This window comes from Nyctereutes procyonoides, unplaced genomic scaffold (assembly GCF_905146905.1).
Source record: "Nyctereutes procyonoides isolate TBG_1078 unplaced genomic scaffold, NYPRO_anot_genome, whole genome shotgun sequence".
In the NCBI taxonomy this organism is placed as follows: domain Eukaryota; kingdom Metazoa; phylum Chordata; class Mammalia; order Carnivora; family Canidae; genus Nyctereutes; species Nyctereutes procyonoides.
The window spans coordinates 1606808-1633089 of NW_026575125.1; the positions used below are offsets into that span (position 1 = coordinate 1606808).

Consider the following 26282-nt stretch of genomic DNA (forward strand, 5'->3'; position numbering starts at 1 on the left):
CATCTGGGTGGGCAGAGGGTGGACCAGCCTCCTCGTTGCAGAGGGAGGTGGTACCTGCAGGGTGACATTTGGCTAACGAGTCCAGGTGGCTGTTGAGGAGGAGCAAGAGTTCAAGACTCTCTTCTTTTCTCCTGGACATCAGGTAGACCACATCACTTGACAGGTGAGTTGAGGAATCCTTATTAGGATGGAGCTTCTTGATTCTTCTTGCTTCTTGATTTGTTTCTGTTGTCATGGGCAGACTTGGGATTTCGGAAGCCTCCTTGGCTAACTATTTCCTTTCCTTCCTTTGAGAAACGTTTATTTAATCATGAGAGACACACACAGAGAGAGAGGCAGAGACACAGGCAGAGGGAGAAGCAGGCTCCCTACGGGGAGCCCGAAGTGGGACTCGATCCCAGACCCCAGGATCACGCCCTGAGCCAAAGGCAGATGCTCAACTGCTGAGGCACCCAGGCGTCCCGGGTGACTATTTTCTAGAACCCAGTGGATCAGCTTAGGCATTGAGAGGTTGATTATAAACCAATGTTTGTTTGAATAAGCTTCTCTCCTTTCTCTCTCCTTCCTTCGTTTCCATATCTTAGCCAATAGCTCCTTCTCTTGTGGTCTGTGGCATCTTGCTTTGGGTAAGACAGACTGATGAAGGAGGTGGTTCGTATTATGTTCCCAATATTATTTTAATTATAAATATGAGTAACAGCTTGCAGGTGGAAGATGAATGCTTGTTGTCTTTCATGGAAATGAATCTCACTGTAATATCCTGTGCCCATCCCTGTCCCCCCTCATGGGATACGACGATGAGCTATCCTAAAATCACCATAGAGTGCTGTGGATTTGCGCTAACACAAAACCAAAGCAGTAGATACATTTAAGCAACTACGCCTTTTAAGGTGACCTAAATTCATCCCATGCAGACGTTCTGAGTAGAAGCTGTTAGGTTCAGCAGCTCCTCAAGACTATGCTGTCATGCAGACGTATATTAGGGTAGGTTTGGGGACTGAGTCAGTTAACTCAAGAGACACAAAGAAGCAGGTGGACCCCAGACCCGGTACAACCCGAGTTCCTTGAAAGCAAAGAAAGTGAGAGCAGCAGAGTCCTTGATGGTGGAAGGTTCGTGTCCTGACAGATTTTGCAAAAACCAGTTTTAAATGTTGGAAGTGGAAATAGGGCTTTGTGATCTTGTGAGGATTTCACAATGGAGACTAATGTAATTAACACGGAGATAACCCATGTTTGTGTTTTTCAGCACGTTTTTTATCTCTGGCCAAGGGAAATAAGAAGGCACTCAGCGCCTTGTGATGAAGCTCAGGTGAGGGAAGTAATGAGCTATTTTGCAAATGCATTGAGTGTAACTGACAATCTGGGAACACCCGTGAATTCAGCTTTACAGATAACTGGCATTCGATGTTGTGTTTCCTAGATATGGTTGGGTGTAAACATGTACGGTGATATTCTGACGTCGGTAAGTCCATAATGAAATGGGAGATATTTTGGCAGCTGATACATGTGAACTGCGGATTTCCAACACAGCCGTATTATTTTAAGATACTGCAGATGTTTTACTAGCATTGCATGGTGACAGGTGTTGCAGGGCTCTGGGTGTGGCGAGCATAGCATAACATATAGACTTGTCCAACTATCAAATCACGGCGCTGTGCCCCAGAAATGAACGTGACACTGTGCGCTCACTACACTTCAACGATAAAAATAACAACAAATGAGATTTTGTAAGACCAGGACGTGAGAAGAGCACTTCAACCCACTTTGGGTAGATGAAAACACGCATGTTGACTATTGTGATCTGACAACGGGAAAAGTCCCGGGCACACAGGTCCCAGTCTTGGGGAATAGGTTTGGGTAAAAGCAAAATGTTGCAACTCACGCGGTCAGCGTTGCTTCTGAGCATTTACGAAGGGTTCTGGGAGCACAGAGGAGGGTCAGCGACCACTTGTCTCCCCCCTCCCAGAGGAAATATTTGAGGTGGGTTTTGAAATGTGGATAAAGACAAGATGGAGATGCAACTAATAGTTCAAGTGTCCAATATTCGTTACCTAATAATCAAAGAGGGATCCAGTGGGAAGGGAATCATATATTTCTTTGAGAAAATGGGACTTTTACTGGGATTGAACAGCATTGTGAAGGAGATTAGACTGGTCTTCAGAGTCCGGGCTGCTCCTTTTTTCAGAATTTAGTTCTTCGCCGACATTCTCCATTCCCCTTTACCCTGGGATTACTTTTTCCTTGTTTTTCTGGCTGTTTTCATTCCCTTCAACCAAATGTCCCTTTGGCAAAGCTCTACGCCCACCCGCGTTTGAATTCTGTTTGCCGTGAAGGAAAGTCAGCTGGCTCCATCTCCCAAGGACGTGACCTCAGGAGTCTTATTGCCTCTGGCCTAAGAAACGCTTTGTCTCTAAGCAAACAATTTCAGATTTCATCTTCTGGAAGAGCGTTTGGTGTATGTGAGCTGGAGACCCAGGAGAGGCTCCCTGTGAGCATCATGGGCCCCATTCCACAGCAGCAGCCAATGCTTAGGGAGAGAAATCCGAGAGGCTCACTTGTTCCTCAAGGGAGATGTGCCTGGTCTCTCATGAGTCCTGTTGCTTTCATGAGAAGGGGACAGTGCAATGGGACGCAGCTCCTTAAATCATCCGTGCAACATCTGTGCTTGCTTTTCAGGAGCCTCTTCGTCGCTCTGTCTTGGATGTGTGTACTCTTAAACCCATGCCAGTCCCAAGAGGTACATGATGATAAGCCTAATATAGTCCTGATGATGGTGGATGACCTTGGGATCGGTGACTTGGGCTGCTTTGGCAATGACACAATCAGGTATGGCTTCGAGTTGAGTTGCGCTATTTCATCTGTTGTCTGGGCTTGGGAGCTTGATAAAGTTTTATGGCTACATCACGTGGAAAACCAAATCCATGGGTTGGAATTTGTCTTTAAAAGAAGAAAATAAGGGACACCTGGGTGGCTCAGCAGTTGAGCATCTGTCTTGGGCTCAGGGAGTAATCCTGGGGTCCTGGGATTGAGTTTTGCATCGGGCTCTCCGCGGGGAGCCTGCTTCTCCCTCTGCCTGGGTCTCTGCCTCTCTCTGTGTGTCTCTCATGAATAAATAAATACAATCTTAAAAAGAAATAAAAGAATATTAAAATGAGGACAGTTTGGATTTGAATCTTGGGTCTGCACTTACTGGCGGTGAAATCTTGAGCAAGTTACTTCTGTGTGCCTTGCTTATCCTTCTTGTTGGCTGAGCACACAGGTGGGGAGTATACAGGTGTGCGTTCGTATGTGCAAAGCATTTAGAGTAGTTACCTGCCACATAGTGAGCCCTCTGTGATACGCAATATTATGATGACTGATGCTTTTTTTCAAAGATGCATGAATTTATTGGGAGAGAGAGAATGGGGGAAGGACAGAGAGAGAATCCCAAGCAGACTCCGCAACTCGGGGCTTGATCCCATGACCCCAAGCTCATGACCTGAGCTGAAATCAAGAGCCACTCACTCAAAAGACTGAGCCACCCAGGCGCCCCTGAGGAGCGATCATTTTTACGCATACTTTTTACGCGATGGAACTTGGTCACTTTATGCTTCCTAATTTCGGAACGCTTTTAAGGTGATAGCCTTCTATTTTAAGAACGGGCACTCTGAAAGAAGAAAAGAACATACATGAAACCAAGCCCGAGCTTTGCGGTAGGCTCAACAGAAGCCATTTATGGGAGTCTTGAAAACATCACAGCTTGGGAGCATGTCTTGGCAGGACAAAATTCCACTTTGTTCTATCATATCTCTCATTAAGAAAGCTCATTACAATTTATTTGCATCCAGCCAGTGACTATTTCTCTTCTGTGGAAGTCTCTCTGATGGTCTCCAACCTGCAGGGATCTTTATAGGGAATGGCAAGGCAGCGGTTGCAACATTTGTCTAGAGCAGGGACGTGAGTCTATAGAACACGTGCATCGATCGCGTTCTCGTGTCCGTAAGTAGCAGCTAGGCATAACCAAGATCTGTGAGTCATTAGCCTTAATTAATCAGTCCACAGACGCGTATTTATATATATATTTTAGAAGGCAGGGCCGTATACTCAGTAGACACCATATTGCAGAACCAAATTATATCAACCCTGCAATAGACAACGACTGCCTAAAGCCTCAGCCGTATTTTTTCCATGATGTGGGGAGAAAAAGGAAATAGGGCGCCGTGTGCAGTTACTTTTTTCTCCCGTTCTGAGCTTGGGGAATCGTCGTAAACGGAGGTGTTGGTTTCCGCCTCTGTCTGTGTCTCCCCGCCTCCTCTCTGCAATTCCCTTTCTGTCTCTCAATCCAGGACGCCTAACATCGACCGCCTAGCCGGGGAAGGGGTGCAGCTAAACCATCACATCGCCGCAGCCTCCATGTGCACCCCAAGCCGGGCTGCCTTCCTCACGGGGAGATACCCCATCCGATCAGGTGTGTAGACGGGGAAGTCTCTGTAGAGACCCTAGGATTCAACGAAATGATACGTAGCTAGTCCATTTTGAAAAGTTTGCTCCAAAATAGTTCAAACACGCACACGCGTACACACATGGTTGCATACACAGCTATCGATGCCCGCGTGGAAACCACGGTTCCTCCACTTGACTCGAGCCCGCCGTGCGTGGCTATGTCCATTCACCCTGTGCATCCTGCGATCTGGCTTAGGCAGGACTTGCCATCCCAGGGCGAGAGTGAGAAGCTGTCTTGGAAGGAACTAATTGACTGGACGCGTCTCCACTAATCGGGTGTCATGAGGAGGACTTACCAGAATGTCTCAATCGTTTATCGCACATTTTAGCCGTTTGGTTTCTCCATCCCTCAATTGACCAGCCATTGGGCTGTTTCTGGCTTTAGGCTCCTATGAATAGTTCTGCTCTGTACCTGCGCATACATGTTTTTGACTCAACACGTATTTTTAATTCCTTTGGATACACACCAAGGGGTGGAATGGCTGGGACCGTATGGTTATATTTTCAAAGGTGATGAGACCGGTCATGTTTTATGGGCACAGATTCTGTAGTTAAGAGGAAGCAGAGCATACAATTCGCAGGTCAGGATCTGTGTCCCATTCTCCGTCAAGGCGGAAATGCCCCTCGTCCAGCTCCCGAGGGTGTCACATAACCTCGCGGATCCCATGAGTTTGACGATGTCTTGCTTAGCTGGTGCTAAGGTGAGCTGGGTCCAATAAACGATAAGTTCTTTATCCTTTTTTTTTTTTCCCTCTTACGGTAAACTTATAGGCGATCTGACTCTTTTCTTTTGCTCCGCGCTGCACACGTTATGTAAAACTACTCAGAAGAAGATGGTTTCCTGTAGAGGGCATGGTCAGCAAATCTAACTTGGAAGACATTTCTCTCACCTCCTTGTATATGGTATTTAAATGACGGGAGGTCCCTCTCGGAAAGTCTCCACCTGACTTGTCTCTCCTGATTTTATCTGGAATTTCTCTTCCTTTTCACCTACTTTGTTTTGTCTTATTCAATTTTCTGTCTGCTCCCAGGTATTGCTTCAGGGTTGGGCTGCCATTTTGGAAGGAAGCCAGGATGGGTTGGTTTAGGGAGTTCTTCAGGCTGGATAGCTGCAACGTTTTCAATACACCCAGCGCCCTTGGAACTCTGGCAGTGGGGCTGGGAAATGTCCCTCTGTTTTCAGTCCTCTCCAGGGAACACCTGTTGGCTATTCTGGTTGGTTCTTTGGTTACTGGGTCCTTCAGAAACTGGTTTGCTTTCCTGTCCTGTAAAATGTAGGTCTTGGGCTTATGGTTGACATGTCCCCATGTACCTGTCACCTAGTTTTGCCATTAGTGATGTCCATGGGTGAGCAGTTTTCTTCGCTTATTGCTCTATTTTGGGGAAGGAATGCAGAGGTTCAAAAACTATGCGTCAGGTCTTCTCAGATACCCCAATGTCAGCTCCTGAACCATCCGTGACTCACTTCCTCTTTAGCTGACAGGCTCCTACTCACTGTGTGTGTGTGTGTGTGTGTGATGTGTTGTTTTTTGGTTTTGTTTTTTCATCCCACTCAGGAATGGTTTCTAACGCAGTGGATCGTGTCATCATCACACTTGGAGCCCCCGCGGGACTCCCTCATAATGAGACGACGTTTGCAGCCTTACTGAAGAAGCAAGGGTATAGCACGGCACTGATAGGTGAGAAGCAGCCACAGGCGTGACGTATTTACTTTCACGAAATAATATGTGTTGTTCTATTCTTTTTTACAGATTTATTTATTTGAGAGAGAGAGAGAGAGTGAGAGCATGAGTGGGAGGGGCGGAGGAAAAGGGAGAGGGAATCTGAAGCAGACTCTGCACTGAGCACGGAGCCCAATGCGGGCCACACTATACTCTGGTGGTCTTTCCATATTATTCTCTGCAGGCTCTGAAATCCTTCATATCATTCACCACGTATGATTTAAGAACTGTGACGAGCCCTGTCAAGAACACACAAACAGCCTTATGCATTTCTTATGAAAAGTCAACTTTTGACTCCGTATAAATGTCTACACCCTATACCCATCACCCAAATAGAAAAAACACACCCTGTATGTGTCACCCAAATCAAGATAAGGGGCATTTCGGTTGTCCCAGAAAGTTTCCACTGGCCCCTTCCAGTCTGTCTCCCTGGGTTAGCTCCCCCTTGCACCACTCCTACAGCTTGAGAGAGTCAATGTAGAGGAGACGATAATGGTGCTCTCTTTTGGCAATGATTGAATCCCCAGTTAGTCTCCTTTTTTTTTTTTTTAAAAAGATTTATTTATTTATTCATTCAGAGAGAGTGAAGAGAGAGGCAGAAACACAGGCAGAGGGAGAAGCAGGCTCCATGCAGGGAGCCCGATGTGGGACTCGATGCCGGGTCTCCAGGACCACACCCCGGGCTGCAGGCGGCACTAAACCACTGCGCCACCGGGGCTACCCCCCAGTTAGTCTCCTAATTGCACTGCAATGGGATGGTAAGAATCATGATCTCTAGTTAATTGCATTGCATATTGACAGAATCATTGATAACTTACAGGCAGAAGGGATGTCTGGGAATAACCCATCCCCCCTAACTTCAAAGATAAGGTAATTGCTTCTTCCCAAGGATGAGAGACACAGGAGATGTTTTAATGCAAATGTTGCACAATACGATCAAATTTGTCAGCCTGTCTCTGCGTGTATATTTTCTCAGTATACGTCCTCGTGCTCACCTCATTATCATTGAAATGGAACCATCGATGTTGTACGGATGTCTTTTTTCTCACTGCCAAAGATGATAGACTTCAACCGATGATGACTAATTTGAAGCTAAACCTACTGTCCCTATTTGAGAGCCTGGGTTTCAACTGGCATGAAAATAACATGCTATTTTTAATCAATTTTTGTAACCAATTTGACATTGATAAGAGAGGACAGTCTTAATGGAGGTCAGGACAGAAAAACCTCGGCCCTAGCCTTGCCTCTCATCTGCTTACCTTCTCAGGTGTTCAGAGATGTGAGTATGTCCATCTGCCATGTGGCCCTTACTCCATGCGGAGAACTATTAACATTTTAGTGGCTACACATGCCCATAGTCTCTTTGAGTCCACATCCCAACAGGATGCCCATGGATCTTTTTGTTACCATTCAAGGCATGGCAAGTTTTGTCAAATAAAGTTCAGTGAACTTCAGTGGTAGACCTGGGGTTTCCATCCAGCGAGCTATCCAACCATCCATTATCCATGCTTGGTCCATCCTCCATCATTCATCTATATCTATCTATCTATCTATCTATCTATCTATCTATCTATCTATCTATATCTATCATCTATCATCTATCTATATCTATATCTATATCTATATCTATATCTATATCTATATCTATATGTTATCAGTGTACCCATCTATCCATCCTCATCTATCAATCTATCCACCTATGCATATGTGTACACATGCCCCATCTATCTTCCATTCTATCATCTATCTATCTATCTATCTATCTATCTATCTATCTATCTATCTATCATCTATCTATCTATCATCTATCTATCATCTATCATCTCCACCCATTCATTATCTATTCATCATTTATCTTATCTCTAGCATTTATCTATCTTTGTAGGTATAATTTACATCTATCCACCCATCTACTATCTATCTATCTATCTATCTATCTATCTATCTATCTATCTATCTATCCATCCATCCATCCATCTTCCCTGTTGTCCATCCACCTTATATCATATCTATCTCATTATCTATATCGATTATCTACCTACCTACTCACCAGTTTATCCACCAGCTATAATCTATCCTGTCTCTGTCATGTATTCATCTTTGTGCCTATGACTTTTTTTTCTTTCTGTTGAGGAGAAACTGCCCAGTTCACATCCTTGCTACAAACTCACAACTGTATTTCCCTCCCTTTATTTTTCATCTTATCTTGTCACTCACCATGAGTTCTTAACACAAATTTCTGTGAAGCAAAAGAGAGCAAAAGGTGAATCAGGTCCTGAAATCAGATTTTTAAGCAAAAGATAACTATTTGCTGCTCCATTTTTGTGCATGAGTCGTCTGTTTTGAATGAAGAGTGCTCATGTGATCTTCATGGTGTGTGAGCATACTATGCTTAATTTGTCTGTTTGTAATTTCAGGCAAATGGCATCAAGGCTTAAACTGCCAGTCCCGATATGACCAGTGCCATCATCCGTATCATTATGGGTTTGATTACTACTATGGCATGCCATTCACTCTGATTGACCCCTGCTGGCCAGACCCCTCTCGTGACACAGAATTAGCCATCGGGAGCAAAATATGGCTTTGTGTGCAGCTGGTCGCTGTTGCTGCACTCACGCTTGCCCTGGGGAAACTGAGTCGCTTGATCTCTCTTCGCTGGTCCCTCATCTTCTGTATGATTCTTTTTATTTTTCTGCTGGGCTACTTTTGGTTCTCCAGTTACAAATCTCCTCTGTACTGGGATTGCCTCCTCATGCGGGAGCACGATATCACCGAACAGCCCATGAAGGCAGAGCGAGCTGGCTCCATCATGGTGAAGGAGGCGATTTCATTTATGGAAAGGTAAAGATAATTTTAAAAGTCCATGTATTTTAAGGGGTTTAAGACAGAGTTAACAGAACTAGTATTTTTTAAAAATAAGAGGTCATGCTTTGAACAATACCGAGAAAAGAAATGGAATATTACTACTTAGGACTAGACAATACAATACTGTATATTTTGGATGCCAGTTAGACTCTTTAGGTAGTACCTAAGGGGGGCCATCTCATTTGAACTTTTGTTATTAAAATCACAATTTCTCCATTGGCCTTCAAATTCATATTTGGTCAGACCAAAGCAGGTAGACTCACACTTAGAAATCTGGTTTATTAATTTATGGTTAATAATATTAATAATTATATTGTCTGCATATTAATGCACAGTGGGAAATGCATTTACCAGGAAACTAGATAGTAGAGTAGGTTGGTCACTGTGCTGTTTTCCTGTTAGGCAAAAATTCTCTTTGAGAAGTTAAAATCAGAGGGCTTATCATTGAGCATGAGATATGTAAAGGGTATTATTCAGGTGAGGTCAGTGGTGATCATTATAAAGCCCAATGCATGCAGAACAAAGTCTCTGGAAACTTTCCAAAGGAGCCACATTTATGGGCCTTCACTTTTTGAATATTAAAAAAAAGAGAGAGAGAGAGAATGTGAACACATTTTCTATTGGCCATTGCAACACTGACTGAAGCTTTATCTTTAACGATCGCCATCCTGGGGTCTGGATGTCAGGGACAAGTTGATATCATTGATGATCACATATGTACAAGCCCATGATAAGAAATAAGCTAGTGGGCATAAATCCAGGGTGGTATCAGTCCAAACTGTAGGGATTTTCCAAGATATCAGGAAAGCCATACTTGAGAAGATATGTTGACTGAATGTTCAAAGGTGAACAAGGATGACATGAAGAAGCGGCCAGGCATTACTGCATGAAGCTGAAGCACAAGCAAGATAGGCCCTCAGCTAATGAGGGCAGCACATAATGCAAATGCCACTCTGAAAAATTTGTGCTCTGATAAATATCACAATGTCAAGAAAGGGGAAAATGAATGTTTAAGAAGTTGTATCATGATGATCTGGGTTAAATGGCATCCCTCCAGAATTCATGTCTACCTAGAAACTCAGCAGGTGATCTTGGGAATAAGGTCTGTGGAGGAGTCATCATTGAGGTTGAGATCATCCTGAGGTAGGGATCTGTAAGCTGGTGTGTTTGGCACATAGCACTGTTTGGTGGTGTAAAGGCTCTTGGGCAACTTGTATCTAGCTTGGTCCTTACCTTATAGTCAAGGTGGACACAATACAAATTTAGAGTCTGTGAGAGATTAAACCATCTTTGCATTGTAGATGCAATGGAATGGCTGGTTTCATTCACGGCAAGCTCTTTATTCCCTGCTACCTTCCATATGCGCAGAAGCACAGATGTTTTGCAAAGGGACACATTAGCATGTTGTGAGGTGGCATTTGTCACACCAAGAGCTCAAGATGAGAGATTCTATTCCATTCTGTGAGCCCCTTTAAGTCTGAAGACACCCGCACAGGGCGTTGCTTACTGTTTACATTAGTACATCATGAACAAATACTGGGGTGTGAAAAATGTACTTCCATCACCAAAACTTGCTCACTCCACTGATTAATAATGTGGCCATGAGCATGTGGCGTAGGTTCACAGATGCTAGAAATTGCTTTTATCTGGATTCTGAGTGTGTGAGTCTCCTATGGCTGCTGGAACAGGTTTCTGAAAATGAGAGTGGCTTAAAGCAACACAAATGTATTACTTTATGGAACTGGAGGTCAAGAATCCGAATCTCACATTACAGGGCTAAAATCGAGGCATTGGCAGCACTAGCCCATTCTGGAGGTTCAGGGGAAGTCTGTTTCTCATCCCAGATTGGAGAAGCTGCAGTATTTCCTTGGTGTATAGCTGATTGGTTGCATCTCTACTTCGGTTATCACTTATCCACACTATTTTTGCCCGATTTTGACCATATTGGGGTCCCGCTTTCAAGGACCTTTGTGATTCAGAAGAATTTGAACTTATCTCCCCATCTCAAGATCCTGAACCTAATCCCATCTGCAGATTACCTTTTGCTACATAAAGCAACATAGGTATCATCTCAATCCTCAGTACGACGTGTGTCAGCTTCATAGTGATGCCATTAAAAAGTGCCAAAAACCGAGAGGCTTAACTCAGCAGAAATTTTCTGAGCTTTCTGGTGGACATCAGTTGTGGAAAGATGCGATTCAACCCAGCTCTCCATAGCGCAACTTTCTTTTTTCATTTTTTCCGTCATTCTTTACACCATGATATATCATCAGAGTAGAAATTTCCCAAAGACTCATTTGTGCCATGTGCTGCTCTGGTTAGCTGCTGACCTACATTCCCTGTGGATCATCACAGCTCAAAGTGGGCCAACCTCATTTCCTATGTCCTCACAGGATATCTGAAGGTGTGGAGACATGCTGCCAAGATGTTTCTGTCCATGCTTGCTTGGGGGTTGTGAAAGAGTTGGCATATCTAAGAAACCACTCCCGAGCCACCATCCCCTTTGGGTCTGTCAGGTGTTACTGTGGCCTGAGAGACTATTAGCCATGGGAAGGTGTGCCAAGCAGAGCTGGATGGGCTTATGAGCTCCATCGTGCCAGGTGGGGCTACTCAGGAATCTAGCTGTCCCACATGTGTCCTTGGGGAGCAGTCCAAATGCTAGGGGATCCTGAGATCCACCCCAGCCTGGAGGGTTTCTGCTTCATGTGTGCATCTGCTCTCTTGGGGTGCATTGGGGACAGACGGACACTGTGTGACAAAAAAATGATGTGATCTACTTCCCCACACTTTGCAAACTCATATGCTAAGTGATTGATGTCCCTCCAGGAACCGTGAAGGACCTTTCCTCCTTGTTTTTACCTTTCTGCACGTACATGTGCCTCTCCCCACAACAACCGAGTTCATTGGCACCAGCAAGCATGGCTTATACGGGGACAACGTGCAGGAGATGGACTCCATGGTGGGTAAGTGGCAGGACCTACAGAGATGGGAACTCCATGTTTTGATAGTTCAGGACACCCAGACACGGCCCCCAGGGCTGCCCCAACGATGTCGCAAGTGGAAGTCCTAAGCAAAGTCAGCGCAAAAGTACACTCAATGCTTGCCCTCTCCATGGAGCTCCCAGTGTTTCTATGGTACGTATATTAGTGAGCAAGTCAGGCTCCAGTTTTGCGACAGGATGGCTGAAAAGCTCATGGGGCTGGCCTCGTGTGTTGGCAGGACAGAAGCTTTTGGTTATAACAACCTCCAAATGTGGGATGTTGGCATGAAATAGATTTTAGTAATCAGAGAAATAAGACTGACCGAGGCACCTGGCTGATTCAGTCGGTTGAGCACCTGACTCTTGGTTTCAGCTCTGGTCGTGATCTCTGGATCCTGGGATTGAACCCTGTCTTGAGCTCTGTGCTCAGCACAAGAGTCTGCTTCTCCCTCTCCCTCTGCTCCTCCCTCTGCTCTCTCACTCTGTCTCTTGAACAAATAAGTAGGATCTTTTTAGAAAGAGAGAATTCAAGCGTGAGCAAAGGGAAGCCAAAAAATATTGTCAATTCACAGTCTTAAAAATATAGAAAACATTTAAAAATTATTTTTTAAAAATTTTAAAAAGGATTTTCGTTATTTCTTTAAGACTGAGGGAGAGAGAAAAGAAGAACTGGGGGAAGGAGAAGCAGATACCCCCACTGAGCAGGGAGCCTGATGTGGGGCTCCATCCCAGGATCCCAGGATCGTGACCTAAGCCGACGGCAGATGCTTTACCACCTGAGCCATCCAGGTGTTCCTAAAAATTATTTAAAATATAAATACTATTTGACTAAACATAGGCACATATGTCTATGTTTCTGTAAGCACGTGTGTGTGTGTGTCTGGGTGTGTGAAGTATGTAAAGAACGCCAAGTCAGGATGTCATCACTAAAAACAGACAAAGACCACAAACGAATCCTATTTGCTTTAAAATTTTAAATCAAGACAAAGTTAGCAAGCTAAGTTAATATAACAAATGATGTGGCATTAATGCAGCAAGTAAGGTATTCCAGGTGGGGTTTGATCCCCATGGGATTTTTTTCCGTGGTCCTCAGGTGATGACACACCTCCCCATGGGTGCGCTGAAGCTTTGCAGACATGCCGGGTATTTGAAAGCCATATTTTCAAAGAATGTGCCTGAAATTCATAAGCCATTGGGACCCATGGGTTGGGTATGTTTGTCTGTCCAGGCAGAACTGAGCTTTCAGGACAAATAATCATCTGTTTCGACATGTAATTTCAGAAATACATGAAATAAGGTCCTGGTTGGGATATCATACTAATACATTTGTTAAAGTGCACTCTTAATGGTTAAACAGGGGGATCTATTGATCGAATAAACGGCTTGACTCCTATGACATGCACTGCTCCGGTGTGTTCTGGATTGATCCCCGTAAACATTCTAGGAGATGGGGATCATACTCATCCTTGTTATTCCCCTTGGAAGATGAGGAAAGAAAAGCATGAGATATTGTGGGCTGGCTCCAGGTTATAGGTCATGCCCCGAGGAGCCAGAATCAGACCCACTCACTCCTATTCCCTAGCTCAGTGGTGCTGGTGGAGGGTCTGACAGAGATGGACAGAAACGAGGAAACATGGCTAGGTTCTTCTGAAGCATTCCATAACCCCTCAGACTCCTACAGGCTGTCATTTCACAGGTGTTGGGAAAGCTTCGGAAACTCCCACCTACCCACCCTCCACCTGGCTTCCTGCTTCCTCAAACCCAGATGGAGGCTTCCAATGCAAATGACATTCCCTACCTGACCCAGGGGAAATCCTCTGGGGCCTAATTAGTCATGCATCCGACAGGAGTCTTGGTGAATTCAGTAGCTCAGAGCAGGTTCCTCCAGATTGGGAGGAGAGGGTGAGTGTCCAAGGTGAGGCAGACAGATAAGCCAAGGCAGCAGGAGGAGAGGCTTGGCTGGACCTGTTTGCACAAAAGTGATGATGTCTAGGATTGGGATTCTGGGCTGCTTGTGTGCGAGGTTGTGCAGGTGCACTCGGCGGCTCCCCTGGACAGGGCTGCAGGAGCCTAGGAGACGGCCAAACTGTCTGAGAAAGTTACCTGTACACGCAAATACCAAGACACGTGTATGAAATGCATATATAAAATGTTAAATATGATACGTCTATTTCCAGCATCACAGAAATCTCTAGGGTTTCCAACATAGTTCTATTCTTTACAATTGTCAAGTAACTTTGAGAGAAGTTTAAAAAATAATTAGGTAATGGGAAGCCCAGGTGGCTCAGCGGTTTAGCGCTGCCTTCAGCCCAGGGCGTGATCTTGGAGGAGTCCTGGAATCGAGTCCCACGTCGGGCTCCCTGCGTGGAGCCTGCTTCTCCCTCTGCCTGTGTCTCTGCCTCTCTCTTTCTCTGTGTCTTTTATGAATAAATAAATAAAATCTTTAAAAAATAATTAGGTAGTGCCCATGGAAATGATTAGCACCCGTCTAGCAGCAACTGAGAAGTGTATATGTGTATATATATACTTGTACTATACAGTCTCTATAATATTTGTGTATATTTGTCTTATGTGATATCTATACTATATAATATAATAAACAATGATAATATATTATATATACCATATAATAAATATATAAATTTGTATGATATAAATCCGATGACTGTATAAATACATTCATATCTATACATTTTTATATGATCTTTTTCAGTTGCTGCTAGAAAGAAACGTATTACATTTATAACATAAATTCATTTTTATATAAAGGTGTTATGCATTTCCATGACCACTATGTAATTATTATTTTTTTAAATCTCTTGAAATACTAAGAATAGAAACATCTGAAACTTACTTCGTAACAATAAAATATATGATTATCTATGCTGAAAACTGTCGTCTAATAAAACAAATATTCGTGTACATATTGCATAATTACAATTATATTATGTATAATATATAATATAGTTACATTATTGGTAATGTATTATATTATTAATATATTATCAATATATAACTATTAGTATATTTTCATATATTGTGTTATGTAATTATAGATTATATACAGTATTATAATTAATAAGGCACATTACATAGTATATACATATAATAATAGTTTTATTACACTTTCTAGGTTTCTCGAGATAGACAATTATGTCCATTAACAATATCAACTTCAGGTCTTTTTTTTTTTTAATTTATTTACGATAGTCACAGACAGAGAGAGAGAGGCAGAGACACAGGCAGAGGGAGAAGCAGGCTCCACGCAGGGAGCCCGACGTGGGATTCGATCCGGGGTCTCCAGGATCGCGCCCTGAGCCAAAGGCAGGCGCCAAACCGCTGCGCCACCCAGGGATCCCTCAACTTCAGGTCTTATTCTAAGTACACATGTATTTAGGTTTTCTGTTAATTTAATTAATCAAATAATCTTAAAAATGAGTAATAATAATAATGACAGAAAAAGTCTTCTTTTATAACTTATATTAATGAAATAGTTTCAATATTGTAACTTTAAGCATGATATTGATCAATGCTTTTAACTGGCTCTCTTCTCAATGTTTTGAGAGATTTTTAAAACAGTTATTAATTAGGACAGCCCGGGTGGCTCAGCAGTTTAGCGCCGCCTTCAGCCCAGGGCCTGATCCTGGAGTCCTGGGATCGAGTCCCACGTCGGGCTCTCTGCATGGAGCCTGCTTCTCCCTCTGCCTGTGTCTCTGCCTCTCTCTCTGTGTGAGTCTCTCATGAAAAAATAAATAAAATATTTTAAAAAAATTATTAATCAGGTACTAACCATGACAATACTTAGATGCTTGCCAGCATCAGCCTAAATATATACTTCACATATATAATATATAATATAAACTATAATAATATACTATAACGTATACATATGTCTTTAGTAATAGTATATCATGTTCTATATAATAAAACATGTGCATATATCAGCATATGATATTGTTGCTAGTATACTATCTTAATACATAGTATAGTAATAATATAAATAATAATATAGGCATTGAAATAATATATAAGTTATTGTGATAATTACTAAGTATACCCCTAGTATAGAATAAGCATAAAATAATTATACTTGTGTATACTCTAATATCTATGTACATACATGTCCATGTTAAAATATTTCTCTGTTAGAAATATGCACCAAAAGACTTTTCCTCTATATTAAAAATAACCCATTTTAAGATACAGTAGGTGATAGGTATCATTCGTAGCAGGTCCAATATCAACAACCAATATAGAGAAATATGTTCAAAAAGTAAGTGATCTTGTTGAATCCAAGTAGCTCATAAGAGAAAACCTTAGTAAGTGGAAATATACCAGATCCTGGATGGGAATGGTGACTCATGAAATATTCATGATTCCAAAATTAATATCGACGCTTAAGGTGATTCTAATGAAAATATTAATTACTCTTACTTGGGGAGTGCTCCTTAGTAGGATGACGATGAAGTACACACGGGGAAAGAAAGTGATAAGAAACGAAATTGCCCAAAGACATCTGATGGGAGGCCAGTTAAGAGAAAGGATCCAGACACACTTTTATGGTTGCAAAGAAAGTGCTATCAAAAATAAAACTTACGACACTGAACTACACGCACAAGTTTCGATGTTAGATCAGGGAAGCAGAAATAGATGACCATGGAGATGGTCCAGTGAGGAGAAGATCCAAGGAGGGAAACCAAGTCAGAGTGGCACGGATGGAATATATTGGGTAAAGTCGGTGTTGGGCGTGGCTTTGTATCCTCCAAAAAAAAGGTCCATGTACTAACTTCTGGAATCTCTGAATGTGTTGGTATTTGGAAATAGAGCCTTTGCAGATGGAATCGAGTTATGGTGAGGTCTTAGGGTGGGTCCTAACGCCATGGGACAAATGTGATTGCAAAAGACGAGGCACGCTCCTTGCCAAAGGAGGAACTATTGCCAACGATGTGACATGTTTTCATACCTTAATACAGGAGTCTGTATAAACCAAGAACAGAAACAGCGAAGCCCCCAAAAGAAAAACCAACAAGAGCTAAACATAACTTAGAAGTTAAAAGTGTGAATGTTGGTGTCTGCATCATAAAATAATAAAAAAAATATTGTTATGCAATAATGATGTAACAAGGGATAATAGTAAAATAGTAAAGGATAAATCCATTTCCACTCCTAATTTAGCATAATCATCTGTCCAACACAAGATGCTCTTGAGGAATTCAGAAAACATCGCTCTTCTTGAGCTCACGCACCACCCACCGTCAGCAGGTGCGTCGTCGATGAGAAACAGTTCTGCAGTGACTCCCGTACAAACGTGCTGCAAGTTGGACTAGCGTCATAGCCCAAAGCTCATAATGACTTTCATTACATGTGTCCCCCCCCCTTTTTTTAACTATTTCAGGCAAAATTCTCGATGCTATCGACGATTTTCATCTGAAGAACCGCACGCTTGTCTACTTTACATCAGACCACGGGGGGCATTTGGAGTCACGGGTGGGCCACTCCCAGCGTGGCGGGTGGAACGGAATATACAGAGGTGAGGAGTGGGGATCGTGGGTGGGGTCTGGTTGTAAGTCAGCTCTCCTGGGCTCGCGATAATGGTAATCCATGAAGTGAACAGATGAATGCAGGGAAAGGTGAACAAGTGCATTTGACTTGAGTCTGGGTGAAATAAAGCAGGGGTCTGATAACCAATGAAATGGGCCTAAACCTGCCAACATTATGAGAGAAGCTAGCTGCCCTGGCAACCCCATGAGATGATAAAGCATTAATGAAACCACATGCCTTTATGGGACTCTGCCAATGAATTGGATATGTACCAAGTCATTGATTACACATGTACAAGGCTGTTGGTAGAAGATCTGATGTGGCAGCCAGAGCCAAGACGTCAAAAACCAGAGGCTCCTTGGTGACTAAGGAAGTGTTGGTGCTCTCTTGTCAAGATATGACTTAGCACACAAAGTAGCAACCCTGTCTTTGGTTTCATAATTGAATGCACAGATACCAGCCCCGTATCCTGGTGCAACATTTAGTCCATGAAAACATGTCCCGTTAGCCACCACATTGGCCAGACCCATGGCGTGTATCTTGACGTGTTTCCAGATAAGAAAATCATCTGGAAAGTGTTCAGTGCATCTTGTCATATCCACTGAAAGAGATTTCAAACTTTCCTTCCAGAGGAAAATATAATATTTGTGCTTTCCCACTGAATGCGAAACAACCGAGCCTGTATTTGCATGAATGATAATACAGATTCAGCAGGGAATAATGATTTTTGTGTGAATGGGATCATCTTTGCTTCATTCTGGAGGCAGAGTGTGGGTGTCTGCTCTCTTAGGGCTGGCACAAGTAAAGTGCATGCTTAGGAAAGCAAGTATGTGCTATAAGGGAAAGCGTTATTACTGAAACTCTATTTTTACCTATGAGGACATTTCAAAAAAAAAAAAAAAAGAATCTCCATTTCTCCATCTGGTGTGACTGACACTCCAGTTGGAGCCATCTAATGAAGTAATAAGTTTCCATTAACCCTGTAGGATGGCCATTCCTCCTGCTTCACTCAAGGGGACCCTGGCCTATGCCTGATGTCCTGCGGTCATCGTTGACTCTTGGGTTCATGCTCTGTAATGGCCTGGTTTGCGGTCATCAGTTCGTGTAGAACCACACGATTCCATTAAGTTCATTTTCAGGGCGCTGGACTCAGCAGTGAACAAAACCAAAGAATCACTGCCTTCGTGGAACTTACATTTTAGTGGAGGGAGGCACAGCAAGAAAAACAGAAGAGTAGGTCAATTCTATGATACGTTGGAAGATAGTAAATCTTCCAAGAGATCAGAAAACCTTCTAGGGCACGGCTTTCATTTTAAAGGCTGACGGAGAACTTTGGACAAATGGTGTGAATGTGGTTGGGGGATGAAGCAGCTGTATATGCAGGATAACAGCATTGGGGGCAGACAGTGTAGCCAGTGCACATGCCCCATCTCAAATACAATGAGTTATTCGGTTAAACACCCGTCAGCAGCCCAAGAAATAGTAATTCCATGGACGTGTACTGCTGACCGCATCAGGACTCTGTACAGGGTCGGCCCTGAACATGTTGTCTGTATTGATGCTACTGTACATTTTTTTGTTTTTTTTTTTTTAAGCAGTCTTGCCACCGCGACGATTCTAACTGGCCCTCTGTTGCCTCACCTCGTAGGTGGGAAAGGCATGGCCGGCTGGGAAGGTGGAATCCGTGTTCCGGGACTCATCCGCTGGCCGGGAAGATTGCCAGCTGGGAAAGTGATTGAGGAACCTACCAGTTTAATGGATATTTTCCCTACGCTAGCGGCCGTATCAGGAAGCTCAGTCCCTCAGGACAGGTGATAATTGTAACCCCTGTTCACATCATCTTTGTTCTCAGAGCATTTGGGACAAAAGCCACAAAACTCTAGCTTCGTGTATTGAGCATTATTGGTCCTATATGACTACGTGGCACATCCTAGATACTCTATGGCCTTCACTGGGGAGAAAAGTGGACACAGGGAGGTTTGGGGATGAGGATGTGGCTGGTAAAATGCTCATCCATGTAAGAGAATAACGATTCCTTGGACTGGACTGTGCAAGTTTGGGAAGGCTGACAGGAAGGTAAGGCATTCCAGGGCTACTTGGAATTCTGTTGTGACTATTTTGAATTCCAGCAGGAGGACAGCCTTCATATGGCAGAGTCCCAGTCCCTGGGAACAACCAACCAAGGCAGTCTTGCGGGTGACTTTCTGATAGTTTATTGCAGCGGCTCCAGCCCAACGCCACTTGTCCCTTGTAAGCCCAAAGACTTATTCTAATGTTTCCTTCTTCATGCAATGGAACTTTCTGAAGTGTTTCTGAACCAAAACAGAATGGAGCCCAAAGCAAATTAGAAACAGCAGCAAAGAACGATCTCCTCTTTTTTTTTTTTAACCTTTGTTTTAGCCAATAATAGGATTTATTGAGAATTTATATGAAATAATAACAAAATACAAGTCCCCTATGCTAAGAAGTATATTTATCAATTTTGGCTAATGATCCATTTTTTAAAAAAATAGTTATGTTAGCGGAAATGTAGTTTTTTTCAACCAAGCCAATCATAGTCATAAAAGTAACTTTCCTCGATCTCAGTAGAGTCTATGGACTTTGGGATGTTGCTATAGTCTGTATATTGGACTCATAAAAGGTCGTGCAGAATTACAGTCTCAAGAAATAATGTCCTCTGAGCTCTAAGGTTTTCCTTCATATAATCAATCTGTTTTTTTTTTTTTTTCCAGAATTAGCTCTAAAAATGCCCTATCATTGCTACCGGCACTTTTTTAGTCTTTAATGGAAAACCGAGGTGAAGGACTCTGTGAGATTCTAAAAGCAAACTCGGCTCTTGCGATGAACGTTGCATTGCATATTTGCATAGAGGTCTTTGTGTAGACATCAATGTTGTATTTCTCGCCAGTAAATGCCCAAGAGTGGGGAATCTGCTCTATTATCAATATGGGTTGATATATGTTTATGAGAAACTTGTCCTATTGACTTTCAAAATGGTTGCCCCATTTGGCATTCCCACCATATTTGGTATGGTCATTCTTTTCCATGGTAACCATTATAATAACTGTGTAGTCGAATCTCATGGTGGTGGAAATTTGTGTTTCCCTCGTGACTAACGATGTTGTCTATTATAGAAAAAAAAAAAAACGTTTCTCACTTTCTACCAGACCGTTCTGGGATCTTGGCCGAGATTGCATTAAATCTATAGATCGGTTTGTTAAAAATCAAGATCTGAACAATTTTGAGTCTTTCAATCTATGAACATTGTTTATCTCTTCTTTGAGTTCTGTTATCACGTGTTTTGTAGGTGCAGCACACAAAATTTTGGTATTACAAAAAATATATATCCTAGGTGCCCAGCCTGGGTGGCTCAGTCAGTTAAGCGCCTGCCTTTGGCTCAGGTCATGATCTTGGAGTCCCAGGATTGAGTTGGGCTCATTGCTCAGCGACTAAGCTTCTCCCTCTGGCTCTGCCCCCACTGGTGCTCTCTCTCTCTCTCAAATAAATAAAATCTTTTTTTTTTTTAAGATATCCCTCCATATCTCATGTCTTATGATGCTGTAGTAAATGGTCTTTTAAAAAATGGAACTCCCAATTGTTCATTGCTGAGATATAGAAATAAAATTCTTTTTTGTTTTAAGAAATAAAATTCTAACCAAAAAAATTCTATACCGGTAACCTTGCCTAACTTAGTTCCACCAGCTTTCTAAGGGATTACCAACACAGGCAAGCATTGTATCTGAGAATAAACACAGCGCCACTTCTTTTACCATCATTTTTAGGATCATGTGACACTTACTGTATTTTTTATTGCAATGTTGGTTTTATTTTTTTCTGATATGATAGAAGGTCTATTTTCTAATATAACTTAGAAAGCATAAGATTTTTTAGAGGTTCTTTTTTATTTTATTTTATTTTATTTTGTTTGTTTTAAAGATTTTATTTATTTATTCATGAGAGACACACAGAGAGAGGGGCAGAGACACAGGCAGAGGGAGGAGAAGCAGGCTTCATGCAAGGAACCCAATGTGGGACTCAATCCCAGGAATCTGGGATCATGTCCTGAGCCAAAGGCAGATGCTCAACCCGCTGAGCCACCCAGGCATCCCAAGGTTCTTTTTTAAAAATGTGTTATTTGGGATCCCTGGGTGGCGCAGCGGTTTGGCGCCTGCCTTTGGCTCAGGGCGCGATCCTGGAGACCCGGGATTGAGTCCCACATCGGGCTCCCGGTGCATGGAGCCTGCTTCTCCCTCTGCCTGTGTCTCTGCCTCTCTCTCTCTCTCTGTGACTATCATAAATAAATAAAAATTTCAAAAAATATATGTTATTTATTTATTTATTTAGAGAGGGTGTGCACCAGTCGGGGGAGGGTAGAGGAAGAAGGAGAGAGAATCTCAAGCAGAGATTGGGCCCGATGTGGAGCTCAATCTCACAGCCCTGAGATCATGACCTAAGCTGAAATTGAGAGTCGGACGCTTAACCGACTGAGCCACCGGGCACCCCTTAGAAGTTCTGTAAGACCCCCTTTCAGGGGAGCAAGGCAATCGCAGATGAAATTTTGGTTTGTAAAGTTTTCCAGAAAACTGAGCTTTTTGAGAGCTGCAGTGCTCTTTAGATGGACCTGCATTGACACACTCCTCTGTCTTGATTTTCCTTTTTTTTTTTTTTTTTAAGACTTCATTTATCTATTCATGAGAGGCACAGAGAGAGAGGCAGAGACACAGGCAGAGGGAGAAGCAGGCTCCATGCAGGGAGCCCGACGTGGGACTCAATCCCAGGACTCCAGGATCATGCCCTGAGTCAAAGGGAAGATGCTCTACTGCTGAGCCACCCACGTGTCCCACTTTCCTGATTTTTCACTGTAAAAGCTTAGATTTTTTTTTCTGGATTTCCCATGACAATGTAGCGTCCATGACACTGTGCACAGATTTCCAGAAAAGTCAGCACGGTGCTCTCCGGGCCTGGGAAATGTCATGGAATGCACTGACCATCCTCCCAACAGCCACCTGGCCAACCTCCTTTGCCTGATGTCCTTTGTGTGTGTCTGCAGGGTGATTGACGGCCGGAACCTCATGCCCCTGCTTCAGGGTGAAGTCCAGCGGTCAGAGCATGAGTTCCTTTACCACTACTGTGGCGCGTTCCTTCACGCCGTGCGCTGGCACCCCAAGGACAGTGAGTACACGAGCCCCTGCTCCTTGTGGATGCCAAGATTAATGTCGCTCAAGTCCGTTCTCAAAACTTTGTTCCTTTCTCCCCCTCCCCCACCTCCAGACCAGTCCTTCGATTCTGGGGTGACCGCTGAAAATACCGTCTTGGAAAACTTTCCAAGAGCCACACTCTTTAGACGGGGGGGGGGGGGGGGGGAGGATATCTTGAAGAAATGATCTATTTTGAGAAGCATAATGAACGGCTGCTTCCAAGCGTACAGAAAGTTCTACTAGGGGATTCTGATTTCTTAGTACTGAATTGTAAGGACTGAATGATATTTAGCATTAACCTGTGGGCCCAGAGAAAGATCAGGACACATGCTTGAGATGGTGGAAGAACACAAGGTCGGTTGGCATGTGGGTTGGCTGTCTCTGACGTGGCTCTTCTTGTCCAGGTGATGCAGTGTGGAAGGTTCACTACGTGACACCCGTGTTCCAGCCGCCAGGAGCTCACGCCTGCTTTGAGACCCTCTTCTGCCGATGTTCCGGCAAACTGGTCACCTACCACGACCCTCCTCTGCTCTTTGACCTCACCAGGGATCCCTCCGAGTCCACACCTCTGACCCAGGACACAGAGCCCTTGTACGATGTCGTGATCCAGACCGTGGCCAACGCCGTGAAGGAACACAGGAAAAGCATCCTTCCCGTCCAGCAGCAGTTGTCCGAATTGAATTATGACAGCCCGTGGCTGAAACCCTGCTGTGGAGTGTTCCCATTTTGCCTGTGTGACATGGAGGGAGGCACCTCCACTGTGCAGGCATAAGGGGAAGAAATAACTGAGATCGAGCAGTCAATGTTAGCCAACATGGCACCTGCAAAATTTCAGGAAGGAACTGGAGAGCCAGTGGGTTCGTCTACCATTGCAGGATGACTAAATGCCCATTGGTTGTGACGCGATCGTTAACTTCTTTTCTGCTTTTGGTGATAGGTGTGTATCTAAACATGTCTTTCGGTGCTAGAAAACACGCGATGGCATCCATTTGTGCCATTGTCTCTGCTGCTCTCCAAAGCAAACTCTCTCTGTAAGGTCCTGTGTGTGTGCATCTAACTGGTTGATGGGGAACGGAAAAATAGCCACTATTAAAGCATCATAACTGAAATTACGATTGAACGTGAATTGAATAATTGCCATCTGGGTAACTGAATAGTTGACAAAATAATAATGGGTTAAACCATGACGCAATGGAAGGAAGTAGCCTAAAGTAGTCATTAAGCCGACAGAAAGGATTGATTCTCATCCACAGATGAAACCGAGTTGAGAGTAGTCCATCAGAAACTGTGTTGATTTTGCCCTGAGGTTGTGCCAGAACTTTGATGGAGGCTCTTCTTCGTACTGCACCGCTGTGATTTGGGTACGACTCCTTACATGAGTTTGGGAGGGCTGCCCTAACAGGTCGCCGCCAGCGTGGTGGCTTCAAACACAGAGATTCATTCTGTCTCAGTGCTGGAAGCCGACTGTCCAAAATCAAAGCATCCCTCTGAAGCTCTGGGTAGAAACCTTCACTGCGTGGGTGTGTCCCAGCTGGTGGCTGCCTATCCTTGGTGTCTGTTGGCTTGTAGACACACCAACCACTCCAGTCCCTCTGTCCATCTTCTTGTAACCTTCTTCCCTCTCCGTGGGCCCACCTCCAAATTTCAGTCTCCTTAGAAGGACACCCGTCATTGGATTTGTAGGACATCATCCCAACATCCGCAAAGATCCTATTTCTGAATAGGAAACATTCACAGGTACCAGGGTTTAGGATGCCAACATATGTTTTTTTGGGGAAGACCATTCAATCCACTACACTCCTATGTAACAATAAAGTATAAGGGCCTTGGAAATTGTTGTGTAACTTGCTCAGGAGAACATGGCTTGTGTTGTTGGACTAATACTAGATTCCTGGCTGTGCTAAGCCCAAGTCCCCATATAATTTGATATAATAATATAATTTGATAATTGATAATTTGATATCAATAATTTGATAACTTGATATAATTATCAAACACAAATAACCATATTCATACTGGATATTGAACAAAGTTTTCGTTTCTCTAAGTGATCCTGGGCGATCATGTCGGACCTTATGTGTCCATAAAAGGATTATTGACAAAGGCTGTTTGATGTCTCCACCACTCCTTTTCCTACAGTTCCCAGAACATCCTTATTTTATGAGACATCTTGTGAGAAGTTTCATTTTGAATTTAGGATGTCACAGAAGATGATCTGAGAATTTTAGCCTGAGAAAGATCTTCCAAGACCTTATCACTAAATCCCCTTATTTTGTGGGGAAGGAGACAGAGTGTGCAATGATTAAGGGGATCGACCAAAGATGGTCCACTCTACACCACAGGTTGGTAACCCCTGATTCAGAAGTCCTCTCTCATCCCAGCTCCGTCCCTTCTCTGTTCCAAGTCATACATTGTGAACTGAAGGCTGTAGGAGGAAGGAAGCCGTGTACAGCCGAGGACACACTTTCCATTCTACCCAGTGGTATCTGTAGAGCCAACTGTGCTCCTCCCCAGCCACGTGTCCTTGGGCCACTTCCTGCTGAGTGGTTCCATTTGCAGAATGCCAATAACGACCGTACCTACACCACAGGACTTTCGTGAAGATTCATGGAGATAATTCCTATAAAAGACTTAGCACATGGCCCCATGCACAGTGCTAGATCAATATTTGCTTTTCTGTGAGCTGTTTTGAAGATACCTTTAAACTTTTAAGTTAAAATATAAGCCATGTCTGGGGCACCTGGGTGGCTCAGTTGGTTAAGCATCTGCCTTTGGCTCAGGTAAGGATCTCAGGATCCTGGGATCGAGTCCCGCGTTGGGTTCCCTGCTTAATGGGGAGTCTGCTTCTCTCTCTCCTTCTGCCCTTCCTGCTGCTCGTGCTTGAGCTCTCTCTGAAATAAATAAATAAAATCTTTAAAACGTGAGGTATGTCATAGATCAAAATGGCACACACCTTGGCCATTAGTCCAAAGGGCCATGGATTAACCATTGTCCCAAAATGGAGTTATCAATCATAAAATTCTCTCTACAGAGATGCTTGGGTGACTTCATCAATTCAGCATCTGATTCTTGGTTTTGGCTCAGCTCATGATCCTGGGGTCCTGGGATCATTCCCCAGGTTGAGCCCCCTGCTCAGCAGGGAGTCTGCTAGAGATTCTCTTCCTTTCCCTCTCTCAACTAAATAAATTAAATAAATAAATAAATAAATAAATAAATAAATCTTTAAAAAAATAAAATAAAACAAAATTCTAGATTTTTTAGGGACTTAAAAGTGTCTTTTTTCCAAGTTGGTTTGTGGAGACCATACCTTCTTTTCAATATTGCTGTGAACCTAAAATGCTCTAAATTTTTTTGAAGATTCTATGTATTTATTTGACAGAGGGAGAGAGACCAAGAGAGCAGAAGCAGGGGGGTAGCAGAGGGAGAGGAAGGCTCCCCATTGAACAGGGAACCCAACGCGGGGCTCGATCCCAGGACCCCGAGAACATGACCTGA

General features: G+C 43.4%; 1 protein-coding gene across 1 annotated transcript; it reads left to right on the top strand.

Annotated features, from left to right (window-relative positions):
* On the top strand, positions 1–23899 carry ARSF (arylsulfatase F). Its single transcript, XM_055338541.1, has 11 exons — positions 1–163; positions 1247–1309; positions 2677–2826; positions 4326–4447; positions 6039–6161; positions 8621–9044; positions 11895–12031; positions 17444–17578; positions 19238–19400; positions 22640–22761; positions 23192–23899. Exons 2-11 carry the CDS (start codon positions 1299–1301, stop codon positions 23557–23559), a joined length of 1755 nt encoding a protein of 584 aa, XP_055194516.1. The 5' UTR covers positions 1–163; positions 1247–1298; the 3' UTR covers positions 23560–23899.
* Positions 23900–26282: the final 2383 nt, after the last annotated feature.